The 24,512-nt window shown below is 42.8% G+C and overlaps 1 protein-coding gene across 3 annotated transcripts; it reads left to right on the plus strand.

Moving 5' to 3' along the window:
- The first annotated feature begins 8,038 nt into the window (after positions 1 to 8,038).
- Positions 8,039 to 24,288, plus strand: Fcrl1 (Fc receptor like 1). Of its 3 annotated transcripts, none has more exons than XM_048814651.1 (11): positions 8,039 to 8,162; positions 12,244 to 12,264; positions 14,458 to 14,742; positions 15,869 to 16,156; positions 16,348 to 16,626; positions 16,891 to 17,031; positions 18,000 to 18,027; positions 19,012 to 19,094; positions 20,830 to 20,901; positions 21,153 to 21,184; positions 22,582 to 24,288. In XM_048814651.1, exons 1-11 carry the CDS (start codon positions 8,132 to 8,134, stop codon positions 22,651 to 22,653), a joined length of 1,332 nt encoding a protein of 443 aa, XP_048670608.1. In that variant the 5' UTR covers positions 8,039 to 8,131; the 3' UTR covers positions 22,654 to 24,288. The 3 variants fall into 3 exon arrangements, with proteins under 3 accessions (XP_048670608.1, XP_015358121.2, XP_048670607.1); XM_015502635.2 differs by having other exon boundaries at positions 16,915 to 17,031; XM_048814650.1 differs by having other exon boundaries at positions 8,040 to 8,162; positions 16,888 to 17,031.
- Positions 24,289 to 24,512: the final 224 nt, after the last annotated feature.

Here is a 24,512-nt window from a genome sequence, read left to right on the forward strand (position 1 = left end):
CACAGACAGTTTTCTTATTTTTAAGTTAATAAAGAGATAATTCATTCATCTTTTACAAGGTCGATTGTATCAGCCCAATTATTAATAATAAATAAATTTCCTTTGCATTCATGAAATCATATTTATGGAACTGAAAACACAGGAAACAGCCTACAGCTGAGGTACCACTTAGAGATACTGCTCTTGAGTGCCCCTGGCTGGATGAATGTCCAATCTATCTGTTCTACATAAGTGGAATTTAAAGCTCATCACCTCCATATTAAAAAAAAATAGATTAATTAGAGATCCAGTGAAGGTGGGGTATAGAAAATAGGCAACTCAGAAGTGACATGTTTTCTGCCTATTTTATGTTGAAAAGGCTCTCTCTCTCTCTCTTTTTTTTTTAGTGAGAGAGAGAGAGAGAGAGAGAGAGAGAGAATTTTTTAATATCTATTTTTCAGTTTTCGGTGGACACAGCATCTTTTTATTCTATTTTTATGTGGTGCTGAGGATAGAACCTAGAGCTCTGCTCATGCCAGGCGAATGCGTTACCGCTTGAGCCACATCCCCAGCTCCAAAAAGGCTCTCTTAAATTTTACTATCGGGTGAAATTTTAATCATTTTTGATGATTAGAAGTTGTAGTAATCCAAATCAGGTAATTAGAACTTGTTGTAATTTAAATCAGGTTACAAAACTTTGCTTAAATCCCTTTGAGAGCTTCCTATTGTGCATAAGTTAAATGGAAATGTCTCGTTCTGGCTTAAGAGGCTTGGCATGACCTGGCCCCAACCTACTCCCCCAATCTTATCTCATACAAGCATGCTTTATTTTACTTTATTTACTTGCTTTGCTTTACTGTGTTTCCCAGATATCGTTTTATTTATTTCTTTTCACAGATTGAAGATTTGTGGCAACTCTGCATTAAACAAGCCCATTGTCGCCATTTTCCCCAACAGCTCAGATGATCGTTAGCATTTTGTGGCAATAAAGCATTTTTTATTAAGGCACATCCATTGCTTTTTAGACATACTTGCTATTGCATACTTAATAGACTACAGTATAGTGGGGACATAATTTTTAGATGCACTGGGAAACCAAAAAATACACTACTCAATTTATTATATATATATATTTTATTACTGTGATCTGAAACTCCAATTCTCAATATCTCCAAACTATGTCTCCCCTATCAGCTCATTCCAACCACATGGATTTTCTATCCCTTCCCAAGACACATCAAACTTACTGACCTGTGGTAGGTCTTCCAGAGGATAGGTTTGGGGTAGAGCAACTATCAGAAGCTCTGTTTGCACATATTGAGTCTGATACATATTGAATCTCCATGTGAAGATATTCATTAAAAGTTTAGGGGAAGTTGGGCACTGTGGTGCACACTTATGATCCCCGTGTCTCGGGAAGCTGAGGCAGGAGGATCACGAGTTCAAAGCCAGCTCAGCAATGGCAAGGTGCTAAGCAACTCAGTAAGACGCTGTCTCTAAATAAAAAAATACACAAAAAAATAGGGCTGGGACGTGACTCAGTGGTCCAGCACCCCTGAGTTCAATCCCTGGTATCAAAAAACAAAGCAAAACAAAAAAGTTCAGGGTAGAGGTTTGGCCTTGCAGATATGATCTGGGAAATTTTTGTATTCCAGAGCTGATAAGGATAAATGCTTTGAATACTCTTTCTCTTTTTGTCATGAATGTGTTTTTGTGGGTGTATGTGTGTGTGTTGTAGAGGGAGGAAAATAAAGATATTTGACATATACACAATATCACTGCTTTTTTCCCATTCTCATTCTTTTATCCTATAACACAAAATGTATTATTTATTATCACAATATTTAAGTATAGTTGAATTAGCATGAAAGTAAACTGTGGGGTAGAAAGAAGTTTTAACTCAAGGATTTTTACCTTTTCTTTAGAATTAGAGGCTAGAGTGTTTTTGGTTTTTTGCAAGATAATTTTATCACGTTAGGTGGAATGAGGGCCTTGTTATTGTTTTTATTAAGAGATTAAGTGAGGTTTAAAGAGATGGTTGCCAAGCTGACAAGGGGACTTGTAGTGGTTAATTTTACATGTTGACTTGCTGAGTCGTGAGGTGTTCCACTGTTTGTTTAAACATGATTTCTGGATGTGTCTGTGGGAATATTTCTGGATGGGATTAGTATATCAACTGGAAGTCTCCATAGAGAAAATTGGGTTTCTTAAAGAAATCTCTTCAAGACTTCACAAATTGGTAAAGTCCTTCCCTAAACTCATGTTTTCAAAGACGTTTCCCCTCTCTCATCAGATAATCAGGGATTATTGCTGATATTTTCTTTCCTGTATTTTGACCTTGCCAGGGCTAATCTTATGTGATTCTGGGATGAATTCACCAATCAAGTACGAAGTCTCCTTGAAAATTTTCTTCCTGAGGTATATAGAGACAAATTCCTACCTTTTATGGAAATATGAGGAGCAGAAAATATGTACCCCTAATAGTACAGAGCAGAGATTTTAAAAGACTAGTATTATTTTGAAAATAAAATCAAAGTGATAGTGTATGTTAATGCCCAGCTACAAATGCAATGTGCAATTTTGGTAAGTTTTTTTTTTTTTGGGGGGGGAACNTGGGGGGGGGGGGTACTGGGGATTGGACTCAGGGGCACTCCACCACTGAGCCACATCCCCAGCCCTGTTTTGTATTTTATTTAGAGACAGAGTGTCACTGAGTTGCTTAGCACTTTGCCATTGTTGAGGCTGGTTTTGAACTTGCAATCCTCCTGCCTCAGCCTTGGAAGCCACTGGGATTACAGGCGTGCACCATGCACCCAGCTGATTTTGGTAACTTTTTCTGTGACAACAAACCTCACCAATATCTCATGACTTCCAATGTAAACTTTTTTTTTTTTTTTTTTTTGCGCAGGCAAATTAAGTGCTACAAATCATCTGAAGTTTTGTTGGACTCAGCTGGCCTTAGTTGGATTTGGCTCCAGGATGTGGGCTCTGTTTAATTTTCTTCCAACTATTTTCTTGTTCTGGGGTCTGGATAGAGCAGCAGCCAAGCCCAACCATGGAACTGCAAGTGGTGTCTTGTTGGATACATCAAATGCTTGTATTCTGACATCTTTTTGCCCCCAAATATTCACGCAACCAAGCCAAAGACCAGTGAATGAGGAACATATACTTCTCCCCCAAAATACTTGAGAAGATCATCTGACAATGAGAAAACCCATATACTTCTTTTATAAGAAGGGAGCAATAATCTAACCTATTATAGTGCTGTGATACCAGTTTCTACTCTGTAAGTCACATTTTATCCACTCAAAAAATATCAGGACTCTTCCTCTGAAAGTTCGTTAGCTTCTGTATTAGGGTTCTTTGGAGAAACATAACCAATAGAGTATATTTTTACAGTAGGCCCCCTATATCCATGGATTCTGCAACCACAGATTGAACCAACCTGATTGTTCCCTAAATGATACAATATATCTGCTATTCATATTCATAAAGTATTCATATTACAGGAGGTATTTTAAGCAATCCAGAGATTTCAAAGTGTAAAGGAGGATATTCATATAGGTTGTATGCAAGTACTATGCTATTTCATACGGGGCATTTGAGCATCTGTGGATTTTGATATTCATACAAGTCTGGAATTAAACCCCTGTGGATACTGAGGAAGGACTGTATATTTAGGGAAGATTTATTTCAAGGAATTGAAATTGGCTATGTGGATTATGGAGGCTTTTAGGTCCCAAATCTGCAGGGTGAGTCAACGGCTGAAAATGAGGGATGAGCTGATGTTGCAGTTCAAGTGTGAAGGAAAGTGTGCTGTCACGGCGGGTGGGGGGGGAGGGGGGTGCCAGTCTTCTGTTCAGGCCTCCAACTAATTAGATGAAGTTCACCCACATTATGGAGGTCAGTCTGCTCTATCCAGTGTCCAGCCATCCACATGCTAATATCAACTGAAAACACTGTCATGGAAATATCCAGGCTGTGTGGCCACATATCCGGACACCATGGCTCAACTGAGACAGCATATGAAAGTCACAACCCAGCTTCCCCTCTAGCAGGCAAGCCCAGCTTGTGAGACCAGGCCAGTGGTACCTGATTCTCCAGACTCTGCATCTCAGCCCGGGGCCCCTCTGTGTTCTTATCACTGCTTCGTGGAGCAAAAGGTCCTGCCTTTCCGCGGAGCCTTCAGATACGTCCCGTGATGAGAATTCTTCTCCTGATGGTGGGTCCCAGGGATGCACTCTGGCACATTCCTCTGCCCTACGTGACACTCTTCTCCTCATCACCCCCAGAAGCAGATTTTATCCCCACTTACTTCACCAGAATCTTGAGCATCATGATTTCCTCTTTGTGTAATTTATTTCATTTCCTCTAGAAACCTTTTATCCTGCGTCAAAGCTACGATGGGTACACTGTCCTCCAACAAGATAGCCACCACGTCATATGCCACGCTCCGCGGGTTCTTGCCTCTGGCATATCCCTTACTGGGTCAAACTTTTGGCTGAGTTTGGGCTACGGTGTGTGTGTGTGTGTGTGTGTGTGTGTGTGTGTGTCCTTCTTTACGTTTTCTTTAATTGCCTGTTTTCTTGGCATGTTCTATCTGTGACAAATCCTAGCTCTATGGGCCATTTCTTTGTGCTCCATTTTGATTCCAAAGCCAGACCAAACCAAACCAAACAAAATATTACAAGAAAGCCACTGAACAAATTTATTTTTATGAATAGCTATTTTTAAAATTTAACATAATGCTGTGGTTTGAATACAGTTGGTTCCCTTTAAAAGTCATGCTGATTTTTAATCCCCATCAGACAGTATGAAGGAGGTGGAAATGCAATCGAACTGTGCTGTTTAGAGTTGGGGTCTTCGGGAAGCAAGGGGTTAGATAAAGCCATCAGCATGGAGCCCCTTGGTGGCTTTGTGAGAAGGAGAGAGACCAGAACACACACACCTGCATTCTCCATCTCTTGCCAGGTGATACCCCTGCACTGCCTCTGGATTCTGTCAGCAAGAAAGTTGATACTAAATGCAGCTTCTTGACCTTTGGGGCTCCAGAATTGGGGGTCAGAACAAGCCTCTTTTCTTTGTAACTTGTGCAGTCTGTGGTACTGTTATTAGTAGTAGCTAAAAGACTAAGACACACGATTTTTTTTTTTTTGCGTGTGTGGGGTGCTGGGGATTGAACCCTGCTTCTTGTGCATGCAAGGCAAGCACTCTACCAACTGAGCTATATCCCCAGCCCTAAGACACACAATATTAACAAAACAAAATCCAACAGTGCTTAAACAAGATAGTGTACTAAGTCTAAATTACATTTATTCCAGGAATACAAGGTTTGGTTGATATTTCAATATTAATATAATTCACTCTATTATAATAGGCTGGGGATGTAGCTCAGTGGTAGAGGACTTGCTTAGCATGCACAAGGCCCTGGGTTCAATCTTTATCACTGCTGAGAGAGAGAGAGAGAGAGAGAGAGAGAGAGAGAGAGAGAGAGAGATTATACACACATGCATCGTACATACAATTCATCCTATTACCGAAATAAGAGAGTCAATAGATACATCAAAAATATTTGACAAATTTTAAAATTCATTTATGATAAGAACTTTGAGTAAAGTATGAATACAAATGAACTTCCTTAATTTGATATTTGAAGCATCTATGAAAAACCTACAGTCCATATCATACATAGTTGTGAAAGATGAATTAATTTTGCCCATCTTTGGGACAATGCAAAGATGTCTACTTTCACATCTTCAATTCAACATTGTGACAGAAGTCTTAGCTCAAGCAAGGAGACAAGAAAAAGAAATAAAAAGTGCACAAACTGTAAAAGAATAATTAAGGCTGTTGTTGTTTGTAGGTAGTATGATCATACATGTAAAGATCCTGATGGAATTTATCAAAAAGCTACTTGAAGTTAACGAGATGGGAGGTTACAAAATCAATGTACAAAAACTAATTGTGCTTATACATACCAGCAAAAAATAGAAATTGAAATTTATGAAACACTGTCCATTATAATAATCGGATAGGAATGGCCTAGGGCTCTATTTGACAAAAACGTGAAAAAAACTGGACATTGAAAACTGCAAAACACTGTGAGAGATGTTAAAGAACACCTGAATAAATAGACAGCCGTGCCTTGCTTGTGGGTCAAAAGGCTCAAAATTGTTGAAATGTGAATTCTCAGCCCAATGTGGTAGGACATGCTTGCAATCCCAGTGACTAGGGAGGCTGAGGCAGGACCATGGCAAGTTGAGGCCAGCCTCGAAACTTGGTGAGACCCTCTCTCAAAATAAAAAATAAAAAGGGCTGGAGATGTAGCTCAGTGGTAGAACCTTTGCCCAGCATGTACAAGACCCTGGATTCAAGCCCTAATACCACAAAAATAAACTAATTAATTTAATTAAATTAGAAAGGCTAGCAATGTAGCTCAGCGGTAGGGATCTTTGAGTTCCATTCCTAGTCAGGGGTGGGGGGAGAGAAAACAGAAACAAAATAATAAACACTGTATTTCTATTTATTAGTAGAAAAGACAGATCTAATCTATAGTAACAAAAAACAGCTGATCAAGAGTTATATAGTTCTGGGATGTTCGGGGTGATGGGGACGGAGCGCACACACACACACACACACACACGTGCACGCAGCATGTTGAGATGACGTGTTCTACTTATGATTGTGATTGTATTTACATCAACGTATACCTTGTCAAAAACCACGGCATCATAAATTTATAATGGGTTCACTTCAATGTACGTTCATCATATCTCAATAAACTGATTTTTAAAAGGCCTTTCAGTCTGTGGAGAAGGAGGAAAAACATTTTTAGCTGAAGAAGTCATGAGGTCACTGGAGCAGGACATGCGTGACCGCAGGGGAAGAGACACAAAGCAGCACCGTGTATGCAAAAGCAGCTTTACACCCCGGGCTTGCACTAAGGACACTTCTGTGTGGTCCCCGACACTTTAACCTTGGCATCCTTGTCTCCACATGGGCTTTCTCACGCCTGGGAGCAAAGGTGTGGGCCCACCATCAGGTTTCAGCCATTTCCTGGGGACCATTAGTCTGCTTCCCCACATGCTCTCATTTTCCTTTATTTTTGTGCATCACTGACCACTCTTTTTTTTTTCTCTCCGTCTTCCTCTTTGGACTTGATTCCTGGACGCAGATGTCAGTATTGGATGGCACCTTTCCACATTTCTTAATGGCTCAGCTTCCATTTTTTTGGTCTGTCTATTCGCAACCCTAAATACTCCAAGATTGAAAAAACTGGAAATTAAAGTCATTTATCCTCTAATTCATAGTCTGAATTACACACAGGCTTCACGTACCAAGAACTGGTAGTTCAAAGTGATAAGGAAAGCCATGAGAGGGGTTCTAGATATCCAGACTTGGGATGAAGAAAGAGAAATATCACAAATGTCAGTTGGGGTAAATAGCGAACTCCTCCCTAGTGTTCAGGGGCTGATGTGCATATGCCTATTTTCTCTATTTTATTTTCATATACTGTAACATTTTGTTACGAATTGTAATTTCCCATGATTTTGTTTCTCAGCTGTTTTATGCTCATTTGTTGGTACACCAAAAGTTCCAGTGTGAAAGTTTGTAAAGGTATGAATAGTTGGACCCTGTGCAGATCATCCTGTGAGACAGCTGTCAGATGTGACCTGGTGACCACCCCATCCATCCGTAGCTCAATGATGTTTGCCTGGCGTGACTTTTCTAGGGACTGCTGGGAAACAGGGGTGTGTTGATGAGACCGTGGAGGGGACAAAGATGAAAGTGTGCCACTTGAATTTCAGGAGGTCTGTATCATGGTGAGACCCATTGAAGTCAGAAACTCTCTTTGAGAGACCAGAGCTCTTAAAGGAGGCCCTCGAATATTGATGGACGCATAGTGTCTCCGGGTTGTGGAATGGCACCAAACTACAGAATATCTTTGATTTTTCTCAGCCTTCATAGGAGAAGAAATTGAGCCTGGCCATTGGGGGGGTTCTTCTTCCTTCTTCTATTTCTATAAACGTGCGCTGAATGGTGAACTTCCGGTCCTGACTTCCTCAAACCTGAAAGCTGTCATCTCTTGACCTGAGGTGCATTATTTTTGTCTAAGAAGCATCTTCATTTAACCATCTTCAATCTGGTCCTCATGCGGCCGGGGCTCTTGCTGTTTATCTGTGGTGAGTCGGACAGCTGGGAGCAGGGTCTGGGGAGCCATCACACTGGGGCTCCACTGGCTGACAATCTATGGGGACTCCTGGGGACTAAGTCTCTGCCTGGCGAGGCTCAGGGGTGCTCGGCACATCTCAGATCTGTACTTCCAACTCAGGGCTCAGAGTCAGGCAGAGTTTTGAGGAAAATTATCGCTTCAGTTTTTATCTAAGACGTGTTCACTGCCCATCTCTCCTTCTACCCTTAATTCTGTCTTTGTTCTTGATGCTTTCAACAGCCATGCCAAAAAATCTGCACAACAAAGATAACCTTTCAGTTCCCTTCTTCTTATTGTTACAAGCATTATTTTCTCTTAGCCCTCTTTGCACCCCATTCCCACTGTCAAGCCTTAGAACTTATCATCACCTCCTTTTTCAGGATTCCTGCCCACCCCACTGTAACCTAGGTCACTTTCTCTAACAGTGTCTCCGAGGTGTCTGTGACTCCCAGCATTGCTTTTCCATGATCGGTGACCACACATCATGTGCTCCGTCCCCACGGGACGCAGATTCCCCAATCCATCACCACGACACCCCTTAGGCTCTCAGTCCCCACAGCACGGTCCTGCTCAACCCTATTTTTTTTAACACACTTTACATGTGTGCCTGAGCAGCTGGAGGGGACTTTAGACAAAAGGCACAGCCCAGCTGACATCTCCATTTAACGTGGGACCCCAAATTTCAGGCAGCTCTTAGCACTGCCAGGCACTTTCCTGCACTTTGACGGTCCTCTTCTCCTGCCCACGATGACCACCGTTTCACACCTTCTTTCCCCTAGATGGACCCCTTTGATTCCCATTTATACCCTTGCTTCATGGCATGTTGATAAAATAAAAACCACCAGAAGAAAATGTCCTTATGCTTTTGCTGCCGCATCTACCCACTCGCTGTCCCCTGCGGTCACCTATTCTGTGTCCTCTCCCACTGTCCTCAATATCTTCTCTCTCACCCACCCCCTTGCCCCATCCCTTTTCTGTCTCCCTTTACAAATTTTCAGTGAGTTAGTCTTTGTTTCACTTCCTTCCATCTTTTTCTTTAAACTCCATATTTGATCTTTGATTCTATTAAGATCTGCTTTTTTGAAATAGTATCTGGGATTTTTTAACAAAGGTTTAGGGTCTCGTGGCCACCAATTCATCTCAAAAACCCATTTCCCTCACTTCAAACATCCCCTCCCCCCTCACTCTCTCCATGTCAGATGGTCCCCTCTCTGTAACCCCCAACAGCTGATAAATGGCTTTAGGTCTCTGTGGTCCTTCCTTTTCCTTTCTTGAACCCATTTTAATTGGTCTTTCACTCACTGCTCCATGGAAACTGCTTTTGCTGATCAAGTCCACTACGGCCATGTGGCCTCACCCGGTTTCCAGTTTCCACTCCTCAGCCTCTTGGGGCATTCAACACTGATGATCACTCCTTCTCCTGGACACATTTTGAACACCTGGCTCCTAGCATACTCTATTCTGCTGGTTCTCTTCCCTAAATTATATGATTCTGTTGCTCCATGAACCATTTTCAGCTTAAATTCAAACTATTTTCTCCAGCTTTGACTCCGTTGTTAAGCACTTTTATGTACCAATGGCCACTCAAGTATCTAATAGCGTCTTTCCTTCCTTCTTCCTTCCTTCCTTCCTTTCTTTCTCGCTCTCTTTTTGGTGCTGGGCATTTCAAGGACGTCACACATGCTCGGCAAGTGCTCTGCCGCAAAGCTAAACCCCAAGTCCCCTAGTGACCATCTTAAACTCAAACAGACCTCTTGACCTTCCACCTCTACCGGCCACCACCACCAAACCTAACCCATTTCTCCCCACATCTTCTCCATTTCAGTAGCTATCACACATTTCTTCCTGTGGCTGTGGTCAAAATTTTGAGTCATATTTAATTCATCTATTTTTTTGTACTTTCTATTTCATATTAATTCTACTTTCAAAATTCATGCTAACACATGACCGCTTCGCAGCATCAGTGCTGCCTAGTCAAGCCATCATCCCTGCTCTCCTAGATTTCCACTAACATTCTCCTGAGCTCTCTTGCATTTCTACAGCCTGTTTCCTTTACGATGTCAGACTGAACTTGTAAATGTAAATTGACCCGGAACCATCACATCTAGATTAAATCCAAAATTGCTCTGAATTTTATAAAGACCCCCAGGACTGGCTCCTGCCTGCTCCTTTCAGACTGATGCTCTCCACTGTCCCCCACCTGTTCAGGTGCAGGACTTGCCTTCTCCTTCCTCCCTAGACAAGCTCATCCCCACAGCCCCACGGCCTGTGCATTTGCTGTTTTTATCTCTGCTAGATGCACTTTCCCAGATATTTCAAAGTCTTGCTCCCGAATCTATTGAAACAGTCAAGACCATCCTAAGACATTCTGTAACTTATTCCTCTGCTCTGTTTTTCTTGTGTCACCAACCACTCTAGGAAACCATCCTACATTTATTTTGTCATTGTCTCCCTCCCAGCATAGTGTTAATTCTTGACACCACAGACTCTTGGTCATATTCCCTACTGTAAACCTGGTGCCATGCACAATGCCTGGCATACAGTAAACCTTCAAAATTATTTTTTAAAAGACTCCAAGATTAATAAAAATGTGCAGTACAACTTAACGGAAACTTGGATTTGTCTTACAAGGATTCAATAAAAATGTACATACCAAATAATATAAAGCAAAAAACCAAAACCTCTAATTTTTAATGATATTTTAGAATGCACTAATGCATCAAAGATTTGTATGAAATTTGTATGAAATTAAAATTAAGCCTTTGAAAGACTGTTCATTGTGTGGATTAATACCTAAAATATGTTTCGCTCCCCCTGCTTGAGAAACTAATTATTCAAATAAGAATTAAACCTAAAACAATAGGCATCTCAGACTAAACATAATAGTGATAAGACATTATTTATTGGATACTAAGTAAGTTTCAGGCTCTATTCTAAGCACTTTGTGGGTATCAACTCACTTAATCCTCACAAAAACTCTGCCAGGCAGGTACTATTGTTATCTCATTTTATGGAAAAAGAAACCAAAGCACAGAGAGGAGAAACATTTTTCCCAGAGTCACACCGCTTGTAAGAGTAAACTTGGAGTAAACTGAAGATCCAAATCTCTGCCTTCTGGTTATAAAGTCTGCATTATCTCCCAAATTTTTCCTTCTTGACCATTATGACACCAGAGTGGGGTGAAATCCTTGGGCTAGAGGAGAATCAGGAGAAGTGTGTATCCATTCTCTGGACCTAAGCTTCTTCTGATCTCAAGTTGGTAAAACAAGGGACTCCATGCCTTAGCCATGAGACCTTTACCCCCTTGCCTGAGTGTGTTGTGGTCCTGAGACAGTGAGTCCTGACTGGATCATCAAGACTTTTGACAGGAGGAGGTAGAAATGGGAATAAGAAGTTCTAAGAGGGATGTTAAGTAATTAAGAGCTAAGCCTTAATGGAGAACAAAATTGACCAAATTACGTTCTTAGATGGTGCATGTATGAATACGTAAAAAGGAATCCCACTACTATGTATAATCGTAATGCACCAATTAGAATAAATAGATTTTTAAAAATAAAGGTTATAATGCCCTAATTTTAAAAATTGTAAGTAAATAGAAGAAAGACCATTAGAGGAAAGGGAAGCAGGGGAGGAGGGGAGGGAGAGGGGAAGTACTGAGGACTGAATTGGAGCAAATTATATTCTATGCTTGTAGAATTACGTCAAAATGAACCCCAATATTATGCATAACTATCATGCACGACAAAAAAAATTAAGAAACAACAAAGTTACCATTTCCGAATCACCGATGACAAAAGTTATTGGAAATTATGATCAGAGGGAAAAAAAGGTGCTTTGGGGGTGGGTGTTCTGTGGGTGATATGGAATGTTGGTAAAGGAACAGAGAGAAGGAAAGACGGAAGGAAGGGGAGGGAGATAAATGAGGGAAGTGAAAGAAGGAGGAGGCAGTGACAAGGAGGGAGGGTCTACTGCTGGAAAGTCCTAGAGGAGTCACATTTGTCTGCCTGTAGGACTTCCTGCTCTGTGCTGATGTCTCCTGAATTTTCTTGCAGCTCTGCTCTGTGAACCTGACGGTGAGTTGCACTTCCTTTACTTCCTCACAGTCTGTCACTCAGGTCAGATCAGGAGACCTGTGGATGGCCCTCTGAGCAGCCCCTACCTGTCCAAGATGCATCTGGTGACAGCTGCTGAGGTGTACAGACATCAGTGGCTTCCCTGAGCCCAGGCTGCTGAGCCGTGTCTGCCCAGCTGGGTGATCAGGTCTCGCCTGGCCTTCCCCTTCCTTTCTGGGAAGTCTCAGCACAGGGATGAAGATGCTATTTGCACAAAAGAGGCAGAGGGTGCCAAAGGCTGATGTCAGAAGAGTCTCTGTCCTCCCTGCCCCAGGGGCTTCAAGTCCCCTGGGGACTCTGCCATGGGTGATGGAGGAAAAGCTGAAATCACAGAGCCATGGAGAACAACACTGAAGTCCGTCCCCAGGCCACGTGCAACGAAGTCGTACTGTGCCTCCTGCCTATTTTTAGCTCCCCTCTGCAGCCACAGTTGTTGCCCCAGTTCAGTTTCCTCTCTCCGACTGGTTTATGCAAACGTACTTCATTGCTCTGATCCTGATTCAGAGTCTTGACTTTCTCAGAAGAGGGGAGTAGGAAAGTCTTCTGCCATGAGAAATCTCACTAAAGCAGCTTCCAATATAATATATGCTAGAACCGCTCTCGTGTGCCTAAGATACTAACCTAAGGGTTAAGAGAGGACGTTGTGCTACCTCCAGGGATCAGGGATTCCTGTGACCAGAGAGATCGGAATCACCTTGGCCCTCTAAGTTCCTTACCTAATATTTGTCCAAGTCCAGCTCCTGCTTGGTGTTAATGTCACACGAGCTTTGTTCTTGGTCTCTCCTTTACCCTTAACCTCAGGTGCCAAATTCTAGCCTAAGCAAAAATCCATAGTTACATCAAGGATAAAGAAACAAAATTCCTAGGTATTTCCAGGTAATCTCTGCTGCCTGGGAATTAATGGCATTAAGCTTGACCTGCAAGTCTGAGCTCCAGGCTCTTGTAGTCAGCCCTGTGTGGCTTCCAGCTCCACCTGCTCCCCTGCCCTGGATAGAAGCTTGAGTGGATTCTAGGTGCCCAAATGCCTGTTTTATTCCTTTCTCTATTCAGCTCCAAAAGCTGTAATGCTCCTCTGTTTTCTGGGGCCCAGCTTTCTGAGGACAAAAAGAACAGGGTATTCCATGCCCCAGGTCAGAGGGAACATTCTGGTAACCACAGATGAAACTGAGGTTTAAAAAGACCCGGGGAAAAGCCTTGTGTGTGTGGGGTGTGGGCGGGGCAGAATTGGAAATGATAGACATTAGTCTAGGAATCATCTCTCAGTGATCCAGAGTACTCTCGCTGGCATCTGGTGAGGAGAGGAAGAGGTTTCTTTCAGGAAAAAAAATAAATAAATAGAGCCTCCCATGTCAGAGGCTCTAAGAGTTGGATAAGCACGTGCCCAAAGATTTGTGAGATTTCGTAGATTTCTGCAACTGGGAGTGCTAAGGGGAGAGGGGAGAGTAGAAGGCACCTTCACCATCTTTATTTACCCAGAAAAAAAGTCCCTAAGGCCCCAAAGGATCTACCCCTAAGGCTTAAGGCATGGACTAAATTTTCTTCTCCTGTGGCTGCAGCAGAGGTCTGTGTCGAAGTCCCAGATCAAGGGAATGGGGCTGTGTGGATGTCCACAGGGCACTTCCCAGCAATGGGACTAGCGACAGTAGGGACAAGACATAGTCCACACAGAGGGGTTTGAGTTCCTCTGTGCTGTTCCCATCCTGACTGATTCTTCAGGTCCACATTCTGTCTTTGAAACAGCATGTGTCTGAGACGGGAGGGGAAAGAGAACAGAAGAGAATAACAACCAGGTGATAGACCATGGTCCACAGAAATGTATTCGCTTTTATTAAAAATCAAAGCTTCCCCGTCTCCAATGCCAACTGCAGTGACTGTCTTCAATATTCCTGCCCTGGCTTCCAGAAAGGGGTTTTTAGTTCCTGGGCAGAACTTCAAGAATTATAAGATCCTAGTCACAGTGCTGCCTTCTGGAAGTGGCTGCTGTGGCCCGTGGCAGGATGTGTGAGGATGGACAGGGTGGGTCCGTGGCAAGGGGAAGCCCATGGGCCACTTTAGGGAACATAGGGGTATTGTGTGGCTGAGGACCGAATGCCTCTCACCAGGAACTGTGAACCCCATGGCCCTGGACTCTATCTGTTTAATTATTCTCTCCAGAGCTGTTTCTACATCTTGTGCTGACAGCCAGGCCTTCCAAGCCCATAGAGGGGAGCTCACTGACCCTGACCTGTGAGACCCGGCTCCTTCTTCAGCCGCCACCTGTCCAACCCCAGTTCAGCTTCTTCAGAGATGGCCACAACCGGGGATCAGAACGGAGCAGCTCCCCAAAGCTCCAGATCCCCACGGTGTGGAAGGAAGACTCGGGGACCTACTGGTGTACCATGACGACAGCGGGGAATAAACCCCCCAAACAGAGCCAGAGTTCCTACATACAGGTGCAGAGTGAGTATCTAAGGACTGTGCTTCCAGAGTCCGCTGGGGAGAGGACGGCAGATGCTACCTCTCCTGTCCCTGGGATGGCAGAGGTGGAGGGAGGCTTCAGCAATCCTCGTATCCCTCTCTCTCCAGGGTCACCTTGACCAGGTGGCAAGAGAAGGCTTGGTAGAAGTGTGTGGAATAGACTATTGGAGAAGGCTTGTGTGTGTGTGTGTGGGGGGGGGGCTTGATTTTGAAAGAGTATAAAAAGAAAATTTTATTATTATGAACCATGTCATACCATATCAGATTGACACTTCTGTGACATGATCTCCTGCAAAAACCCAACGTTTAGTCAGATGCCAGGGTGCAACGCCTGTAATCCCAGTGACTTGGGAGGCTAAGTCAGAAGGATTGCAAGTTTGAGGTTAGCAAGACCCTGACTCAAAATAAGAATTAAAAAGGGTTGGAGGTATAGCTCAGTGGTAGAACACCCCTGGGTTCAATATCCAGTACAGAGTTGGAGGTGTGGCCGGAGTATGACATTCAAGTCTACTACCTCCAAAATATTAGGTAGACCCAGACTTCTAAAAACTCAACACTAGTGAAACTAAACCTGCTATCTCCACCACGGCAAAAACCATTGAACAGCTCGTACACAGCAGGTGCCATTTTAGTGCTTCACATATATGTTTAATTGAAACGCCACACCTGCAGGAGATAACTATCATTGCATCTCCATTTACAGATGAGAAATTGAGTCTTATAAAAGTAATTTGATCAAGCATGCACCGCAAGCAAGAGTTGGAACAAGTATCCACATCTAGGCAGATTGACTCACAATTTGGACTTATAATCACTATATTACTGTGCCTTAAAAAAAAAAAAGTTTGAGACTGAGGGGAATGGAAGTCACATTGTCCTAAGCAAAGAGGAGATGCCACATTTTCCATGGTGATATTATCATATCTTTCTAACCCTATCATCACCACCAAACTAGAACTGATTCCAAATCAGTAGAGCCTCCCCTCCAGTCAAACTTTATACATCATGACTTTGCCTTCAGCTTTGCCTTCAAGACCCCCATACCTACTCCCTGTGCTCCAAACACTCCCTACTCGGGTTTCTCCCACATTATCTGGTGTTTGTGCAGGAATTCCTGTCTCTGACGTGAGCTTGGAGACTCAGCCTCCAGGGGGACAGGTGATGAAGGGAGACAAACTGGTCCTCATCTGCTCGGTGGCTAAGGGCACAGGAAACATCACCTTCGTCTGGTACAAAGGGCATTTGGGTTTAAACCTGGAAACCAAGACCCAGCATTCACGGACAGCAAACTTCGAGGTCGCACCAGTGACGGAGAGTGATTCCGACCAGTACTACTGTGCAGCTGACAACGGCCACGGCCCCAGCCTCAGCGGACTGGTGGACATCGCTGTCAGGAGTGAGTTCCCGTGTGGTGTCAATGGGCCTCTCCTGGGGTGCTGGGGTGCCTGCAGCTTGGCCGGCTCGGCTCCGTGTTCCCCTGGGGTGCCTTGTGGAAGTTCCATGGGTGGAGTCTCTGGGAACAGGCAGGGATTTTGGCTCTACTGCACCAGTGGAGACACGTCTCTGACAGTCCACTGTCCCTGTCAGTTCCAGTGTCCCGCCCTGTGCTCACCCTCAGGGCTCCCAGGGCCCAGGCTGAGGTGGGGGACGTGGTGGAGCTTCACTGCGAGGCCCTGGGGGGCTCTCCCCCGATCCTGTACCAGTTTTATCATGAGGACGTCACCCTGGGGAACAGCTCGGCGCCCTCTGGGGGAGGAGCATCCTTCAACCTCTCCCTGACTGCAGAACATTCTGGAAACTACTCCTGCGAGGCCGACAATGGCCAGGGTGCCCAGCGCAGTGAGGCGGTGACTCTCAATTTCACAGGTATAGCTTCGGTGGTGGGGTTGTCTCCATCCGCGTCTTCCCCAGCACCCCAGGAGAGGCCCATTGACACCCCGGTGCCTCTGCTGCTCTACTCAGGACGAGGGCTCCTGTGGGAGGAGTGGAGGTCGGGTGCCTGTCTTCTTGCATCAATGTGAACAGCCGCAGATCCCTAAATAAATAAGTACATCCGTCCTGGGAGAGCAGCCGTTGAGCAGAGCCCGTACCAAGAGGTCTGTCCCCAAACCCAATTCCTTCCTACAGCAGCTCACCCCCAGGTCTCCCCCTCAGTGCCTGCCGAACCCAGAGGCGAACATCTTACTTCAGGAGTCGTTGAGGGGCTGCTCGGCAGCCTTGGTCTCATCACGGCAATCCTGTTACTTTGCTACCGGCTCAAGAGAAAAATAGGTTAGTACTCATAGAGGTGGGTATTCTGTGACCTCAGATTTCACTGAAATAGGCTGGGAGGGTAACATGCAAACGGCAAAGGATAGATATATGCTTTTAGCCATATATTTATCCTTTGCAGTATACAATTTGCAAAATTTAGCCAATTTAGTAAAATTCTTTATCTGCCCACATGTCATCAATTGAGGTTCAGCTGATATCATATTCTTCTGTGATTTAATTTTTTTTATAGAGGAACGTAATACTTGAATTAATCAGCCCCTGGAAGAGAAAAGTGCTTAACAGCTCCAGCTAAGCCCGCTCCTCTCCTAGCTCTAAAGTCAGTGCAGAGAGTCTTATTTATCTTTTGGGTTTGCCAAAAGCTACTCCCTACTCCCCGAAAAGCTCATTCACATATCCACATGTTCTAATCATTGCTGGAACCTTCCCTCTTGAGTGGAAATGCCATTTTCTCCAAGACGCTTCAGCGGGTGACTCAGCCTCCCACTTTATCACCAATGACAGCTACCTATTCCTTGGTATACTGAGCTCCAGGCTCTTGCTCTCCCCCGAGCGAGTGGGAGATGGAGCAGGAGAGGACAATGTGAGATTTTCATTTAAATTCTAGACTTTTCCAGCATCTTTGGGCACGTCCGCTATAACATGGCTGTGGCAACACCTGCCTGTGAGGACTTTGGGCAGGATAAGCTTCTCATCCTCACATCATAGACATGAGAGTCCAGAGACCTGGGCTCCACTCGTAGATCCGGTGCTTTTTGCTTTGGGGCAGCTCATTTATATTCTGGACCTGAGTCTCCTCACTTGTGAAAGGAAGGCTCTGCAAATAATTGCCCGGATGTCCTCTGGGCACAGGGTGGCATCCACAGTGGGCATTCTGGCAGGAGGTGCATCCCTGTGTACCAGGGCTATAAGGGAGCCGAGAAGGAGGTTCCTCCATTGACAGGTTCACTCATCTGTTTGACTTTCAGAAAGATGCTCAACCAGGGACCCACACAGGTAAGACCTCTGCTTTCTCTGTAGGTGCTACTAATGCAGGAAAACAAGAAAATTTTTAACTCTGAATTGTCCTTTTTTTGTGTGTGAGCTGTTTTGCTATCTTCTCATACCTAAAAATCACAGCTGAGTTCAGTGTACTTTAATTTTCTACTTCTGGTCTTGTAAGTTTCATATGATAACTAATTAATCATTTTTCCTATGTCTATCCCTTTCAATACATCTTCACAATAAGAAAGTTACATTGCTTTGACCAGGACTGTCCATTTGTTCAAGCAGTCAATGTCTCAGCCAGTGTCTAAGGGTCTGTCTGTAGGCTGCAGAGACCCATGAACATATGGAAAGATCTTGAGAGTCCTAAAGTATTTCAGGGCAGGTGAGATATACATATACACATTTCTGTAATGTTAGACAGGCATAAACATACTGAAAAATTATTGATGACATTCTTTAGAAGTTTAGAGGAAGAAAACACTTTCAAATACGTCCTTCTAGGAATACCAGTGTTTATTTGATGTATTTTATATGTTTTTGTTTATGCCAAAAATAAACAGATTTTTCTTTTCCAAATCAGAGTGGCCCTCTTTCAGTGGTACATTCCATAGATGCCTGTTTAATTCTGCCTTTTCTTCAAGTTCCTTAGTGTGGTCAGCCACCTGTTTTCCTCTGGGGTGAATCATTATTTCTCTATCCAGGATTTAGTGAGCCTTTATAACGTAAGTGACATCATTTCAGGTGTGGGCTGTCCCACAGTGAATCAGTCAGCTAAGACTTGTGGAATATGTGCACTAGGGCGACTGCAGTGTCCACACTTAGGGCCATGGCTTATACGGTAGGATGTGCCTTCCAGTTCCCTGGACTGATATTCTGTCCAGGACTCTTCCTTAAAGAGCTTCTCTCCTTCGCTGTTTTACGATCTTGGATAGATAGGTCTGGGACATCTTGAATGCTATTCCAGACAGCTCACACGTGTTTCTGTGTTTGTAGGAGCCATTCCAGTCCTGAACCTCAAGAACCCAACTATCTCAACTCACCTGACCCAGTGCAGCTACCGCCTGTATACGAAAATGGTAAAGTTTCTCAAATGACCTGGGACAACGTAGGCATAGCATTTGAGTCAGCTTTTCATCACTGTGACCAAAAGACCTGACAAGGACAAGTTTAGAGGAGAAAAATTTATTTGGTGATTTCAGTTTCAGAGGTCTCAGTCCATAGACGGCCGGCTACATGCCTTGGGGCTCAAGGTAAGACAGAAAGAACATTGTGGAAGAAGGTCATGGTAGAAGAAAGCAGCTCAGGACATCACATCAGGAAGCAGAGCCAAAGTCCCCTCACCAGGGACAAAATATATACCTCAATGGCACAGTCTCAATGACCCACCTCCTCCAGCCACACCTTTCTGCCTAAAGTTACCACCAGTTAATACCCAGCAGAGAATCAATGCACTGGTTAGGTGAAGACTCATAACCCAGTCATTCTACCTCTAAACTTTCTTGCATTGTCTCACACATGAGCTTTTGGGGGACACCTCATACCTAAGCCATAATAAGCTAAGGAACTGAGCCATGAGCTGACCTCTGCTGGCCAAACCAGATCCTGCTGTGTCCCCTCCTCCTCTACAAATAAATGACCCATCAGCCTCCAGGGCTGGGACAGGCGGTAGACACACAGAGTAAACTGAATGATAGGAAGAAGGGACTTTGTCATGATGTCGAAGCCATTTATGGTCCTGCTACCTGGGTACAGCATGACAGTTGCGCTATAGAACTCTTTATGTGCTAAACTGGATAATTCGCCTGCAAACTGTACTGGAAATTATTACTAATCAAACTGCTACAGCCTTTGGCCACACAACAGGCCCAAATGTGAGTGCCTATCTATCAAGACCGCTTGGCATTAGATTACCCACTAGCTGAGGAAGGGGAAGTACATGAAAAGTTTAACAGTTCAGACTGTCGCATCCAAATAGATGACCACGGACAGACACTTAAAGACATAGCCAGCAATATCAGAAAACTAGCACAGGTGCCCGTCCAAACCTGGAAAGGCATTAAAGATTGGAATCCAATCTCACTATTTGCAGGATGGTTTTCAGCCCTTGGTGGATTTAAAAGCTTAATTGGCATAGCAGGTCTTCTGCTGTTAACCTATTTATTACTCCCACATTTGGCTTCCCTGTGCATTAAAACTATTTTATCTACTATAAAAACAGCTGTTAAAAGAAAGACAACAACTGAGATCATGCATGACATTATGTAAAGCTTTAAAGCCAAGAAGAAGATGATGATCTTTGATTGAAATAAAAATCATCAAAGGGGGGAATGAAGCAATCCAGAGACCCCCTCACCCACATCCAGAAGACCCTTGCCATAATTAAGCAATAATTAATAATTAATTAATTCTCCTCTTGTCAGATCAGCAGGATGCCTGCAGAGGTTACTGTGGTTGGTATTTCCTCTTTCTTGTATATGCCAGGTTTGCACACAAAAGCTGTGATAGAGTCAAGTCTGCAAACTTGCTGTAAAAAACAATATTATCTCTGTTTTCTTGGTAAAAAAAAAAATTGTGAAACCTGTGTCTGGTCTCGGGCATGGAACAGAGAGAACTTGTCCTGTGAATCTCCAAGGACCTCCTCCCGCCAACACTGGGTATAAAGCTCAAAAAATTTCCAAAATCTTTGCTCAGAGAAAGAATTCTTAGGCGAGAGCCACCTCTGAACCCTGAAGTCAATAAACCTGCTTCCTGAAAATTCCTCGGGTGTCCAGTCTTCTGTCCTACTTCAAAGAGTCCTTTCTTCTCTTGCAGTGAATGTCATGCGTGGGGATGATGTGTACTCCCTGGTCTACCATGTCCAGCAGGAGCAGGAATTGGGAGCAGGTGAGACTTGAGGCTGGGGATGAATTTGCCTCTGACCTTTGTCTTTCCTTCTCTTGGAACCAAGAAGATAATCATTTTTCCTTTGGATACTATGGTAGTCATACTAGATCGAAAAGCAAAATAATAATAATAATGATGAAAATCAATCTAAGGGAAATACCCAGAAGATGAAGAAGCCTTTATTAGTGGGTATTTATTGAAAGACTTTAAATATAAGTAGAATCTCACAGCACTTACTTTTTCTTTCACAGCTGAACACATGAGGACACAGGTGGAGAATAAGGTGAGACAGGTTCTTATTGGTTTTTTTCTCCGTGCACATTCTCTGTTTCCCCTGAGGACGGTTCACAAACTTCTTAAATGATAGACACTTAGAGGAAAAAAAAATGTCATGATCTCTTATCTACCATCACAATGGAGGAATTTCTGTACAAGGAAGTTTTGAAGTCTTACATGTACATTTGCTTTAGCAATAAGCATATAGGTTATTTGTAGTTCAATTGCTGCTATTTCAGCCCTGTAAACAAAAGACCTGACAAGAACAATTTCAGAGGAGGTAAAGTTTATTTGGGGCTCATGATTTCAGAGGTCTCAGTCCATAAATGGGCTCTATTGCTCTGGACCCAAGTGAGGTGGAACTTCATGGCAGAGGAAAGCAGCTCACGACATGGCCATCAGGAGGCAGACAGCGAGCTCTGTTCATAAAATATATACTTTGAAAGTACCCCCCCACAAACACACCTACCTCCTCCAGCCACATCCTCCTGCCTACAGTTAAAATTAATCCATTGAAGTGGATTAATGCAGTGATTGGGTTAATGCTCTCATGACCCAATCATTGCATCTTTAAAATGAAATTGCATTATGTCACACATGAGCTTTGGAGGAACACCTCCTATCTAAACCATATCGAATTTTTAAAAATTCTATTTATTTGAAAATATTTTTCCTAAAATACTGTTGGAATATATATATATATATATATATATATATATATATATATATATATACACATACACACACACACACACACACATATATATATATCACTTAGTGCTGTTAAGGTCAACAAAACAGTGTGCGGCAAACTAAATTAATATTGAACAAAACTAAGCTCATAGTGATTTGTGTTATGAGATATCAATAATTTGCAAAACTCAAACAATTCAAGATATATATTGATGATACAAAGTCACTTTCTGAAAATCGTAGGTATCCCAACTGCACAAAGAGTAGGTGCTTAGCATTTTCGTGGGGTGCATTCTGGCAGCCAGTTATCTCAGGACAGAATTCAAGTCCTTGGGAAACTCTGGTGCTATGCTAAATTTAGTTTTCAATTCTGAAATCTTTAAAAATGATAGCCCATGACAATGGCCCGTAAGGATGAGGGAAGGCCTTATATGCTTGGATTAGTCTGCAGCTCATCAGGAAGGAAGCCCTCTGTAAGCCTCCAGTGGGCAGCAGGCCATCTGAAAATGCTTATGGGTAGTCACCATCTTCTAAGAGGCTCTTATTTACATGCTGTGGGTGCACCATGGTGGGAAGTATTCAGTTGACTGGGGAGGAGCGTTGGTAGACTTCTGTTTTTTATTGCAGAAAATATACATAACACAAAATTGCTGTTTGTATGTTCTCCTTGTCTGTTGTCCTCTGATCCTATCCATGTGACTTTGCGTTCAGGTCTCTGCAGACATCTATTCTAGGCTGAGGAAGGCAAACATTGCAGATGTGGACTATGACGACACTACGTAAGGTGATGGAAGACTCTGCTCTTCAAAACCCATCCATGCCCCGAGCCTCAGACCAATAGGATCTTCACAGATTCTCAGGAGTCAGATTTCCAATCTACCTCATCCACTTGCTTTTTTTTCTGTGAGAAAATCCCTTCATCGACTGTAAAGTGAAGTTGGCACAAGTCCTGAAGAAACCACCCAGGGGAACCAACATAGACCAAGGACAGGGAAGGATTCTGTTACCAGAAACTGACTCCTGTTTATTTTTATTTTTTTTTTTGGGGGGGAGGGGTCGAATTGTGAATTTCTCTCTCTCTCTCTCTTTTTTTTTTTTTGCAAGAGGAAACAGGGTGAAATAAAAGAAGTGAGCTATTGGAGAGGAGGACAAGTCACTGAAAGTGGACGCCAAGGTGAGCGATTTCGCATGACTGCTCTGCAGAGAGAGCTGGTCTGTGGATCTGTACAAGAGCACACAGTCCCGAGCCTCCATAGTGCTGTTTGCCTCAACTGTCCTCTTTCCACCTAAAATATCGTATCCAGTGCATTTTGAAGCACCATTATCCAATTAGAATTAAAACATTTACATAAGAATTTATTGCATTTGCACTCGATCTTAATGACATAGTTTGCGTAACAGGCCAATCTCAACACCTCCATACTAGTCTTTGTGTCACAGTCCTGAGTTCTGTCTGTTGAAGCCTCTAGATGCTTTATGAACACAGTGCTACTTCTTCCATCTTCACACTCTTTGAAAACATGGTAACATACCTTGGAACCTGTTTTAATTTTTGAATCAAGCATGTGCTCATCCATAAATTTAACCAATATAGGGATATACAAAGTAAAACAATAAAATAAAATGAAACTTGCTCTATAAGCCAATACCACAAATGGCAAGTTTTGTTTTTGTTTCATTTTATTTTTGTCTGTGGTTCTGGGGATTGAATCCAGGGCTTTGTGCATGCTAGCCAAGTGCTCAAGTCCAAGCCACATCTTCATGCCCACAAATGTCAAGATTTTTTTTTTTTTTTTAAAGCTTATGTATGGGGCTGGGGATGTGGCTCAAGCGGTAGCGTGCTCGCCTGGCATGCGCGGCCCGGGTTCGATCCTCAGCACCACATACCAACAAAGATGTTGTGTCCGCCGAAAACTAAAAAAATAAATACTAAAAAATTCTCTCTTTCTCTCCCTCTCTCACTCTCTCTTTAAAAAAAAAGAAAAAAGCTTATGTATTTCTCCAGTTACATACATATAGATACCTAAAAGCATGCCTACTTAATAAGCTATGAAATACTTCAAAATCTGTATATAGAGATCCTTATGCCATTTTAAAAGTCTGTATAGTATTCTGTTGTATAACTAAGTCATAATGTACTTTGTTTTTTGTTGCAGAAAATATACATAACACAAAATTGATCATTTCAACAATTTTTAAGTGTATAATTCAGCGGCATTAAGTATTATAACATCATTTAATTCTTTTGCTTAGTGATGAATATTACAGTGGTTTCCAAAATTTTATATTATAAACACAAAGCTCAAATGTCTTTATATAAGCATACTGATATACTCCTGCTAGATTATCTAAATTTGTAAATTTGGGATTACTGCATCTTAGATTATATGCATTAAATAAATATTTTTGTCTTCTTAAGTTTCTTCCAGTGAGGCTGCACCAATTTACATACCCACCAACAATGTATGAGAGAATCAATTTGTGGGGAAAGGTATCATTGTTAATTCAATTTATTTTTCAAAATTATTTATGTGGTTGGGGACTATTCCATAAATTCACTGTTAATTTATAGTTCTTCAAAGAGTTTCTTGTGTTTAGTCTTTGCCCATTTTTTATGCACTGTTTCTTCTTATAGCTGTTAT

Source organism: Marmota marmota, unplaced genomic scaffold (genome assembly GCF_001458135.2).
Source record: "Marmota marmota marmota unplaced genomic scaffold, marMar, whole genome shotgun sequence".
In the NCBI taxonomy this organism is placed as follows: Eukaryota; Metazoa; Chordata; class Mammalia; order Rodentia; family Sciuridae; genus Marmota; species Marmota marmota.

Coding starts and splice junctions, on each gene's coding strand:
- Fcrl1 (XM_048814650.1), top strand. CDS start 8,132: ATGCGGCCGGGGCTCTTGCTGTTTATCTGTG. Junction 14,743..15,868: donor TTCCTACATACAGGTGCAGA/GTGAGTATCTAA, acceptor GTGTTTGTGCAG/GAATTCCTGTCTCTGACGTG. Junction 16,627..16,887: donor GGTGACTCTCAATTTCACAG/GTATAGCTTCGG, acceptor TCCTTCCTACAG/CAGCTCACCCCCAGGTCTCC.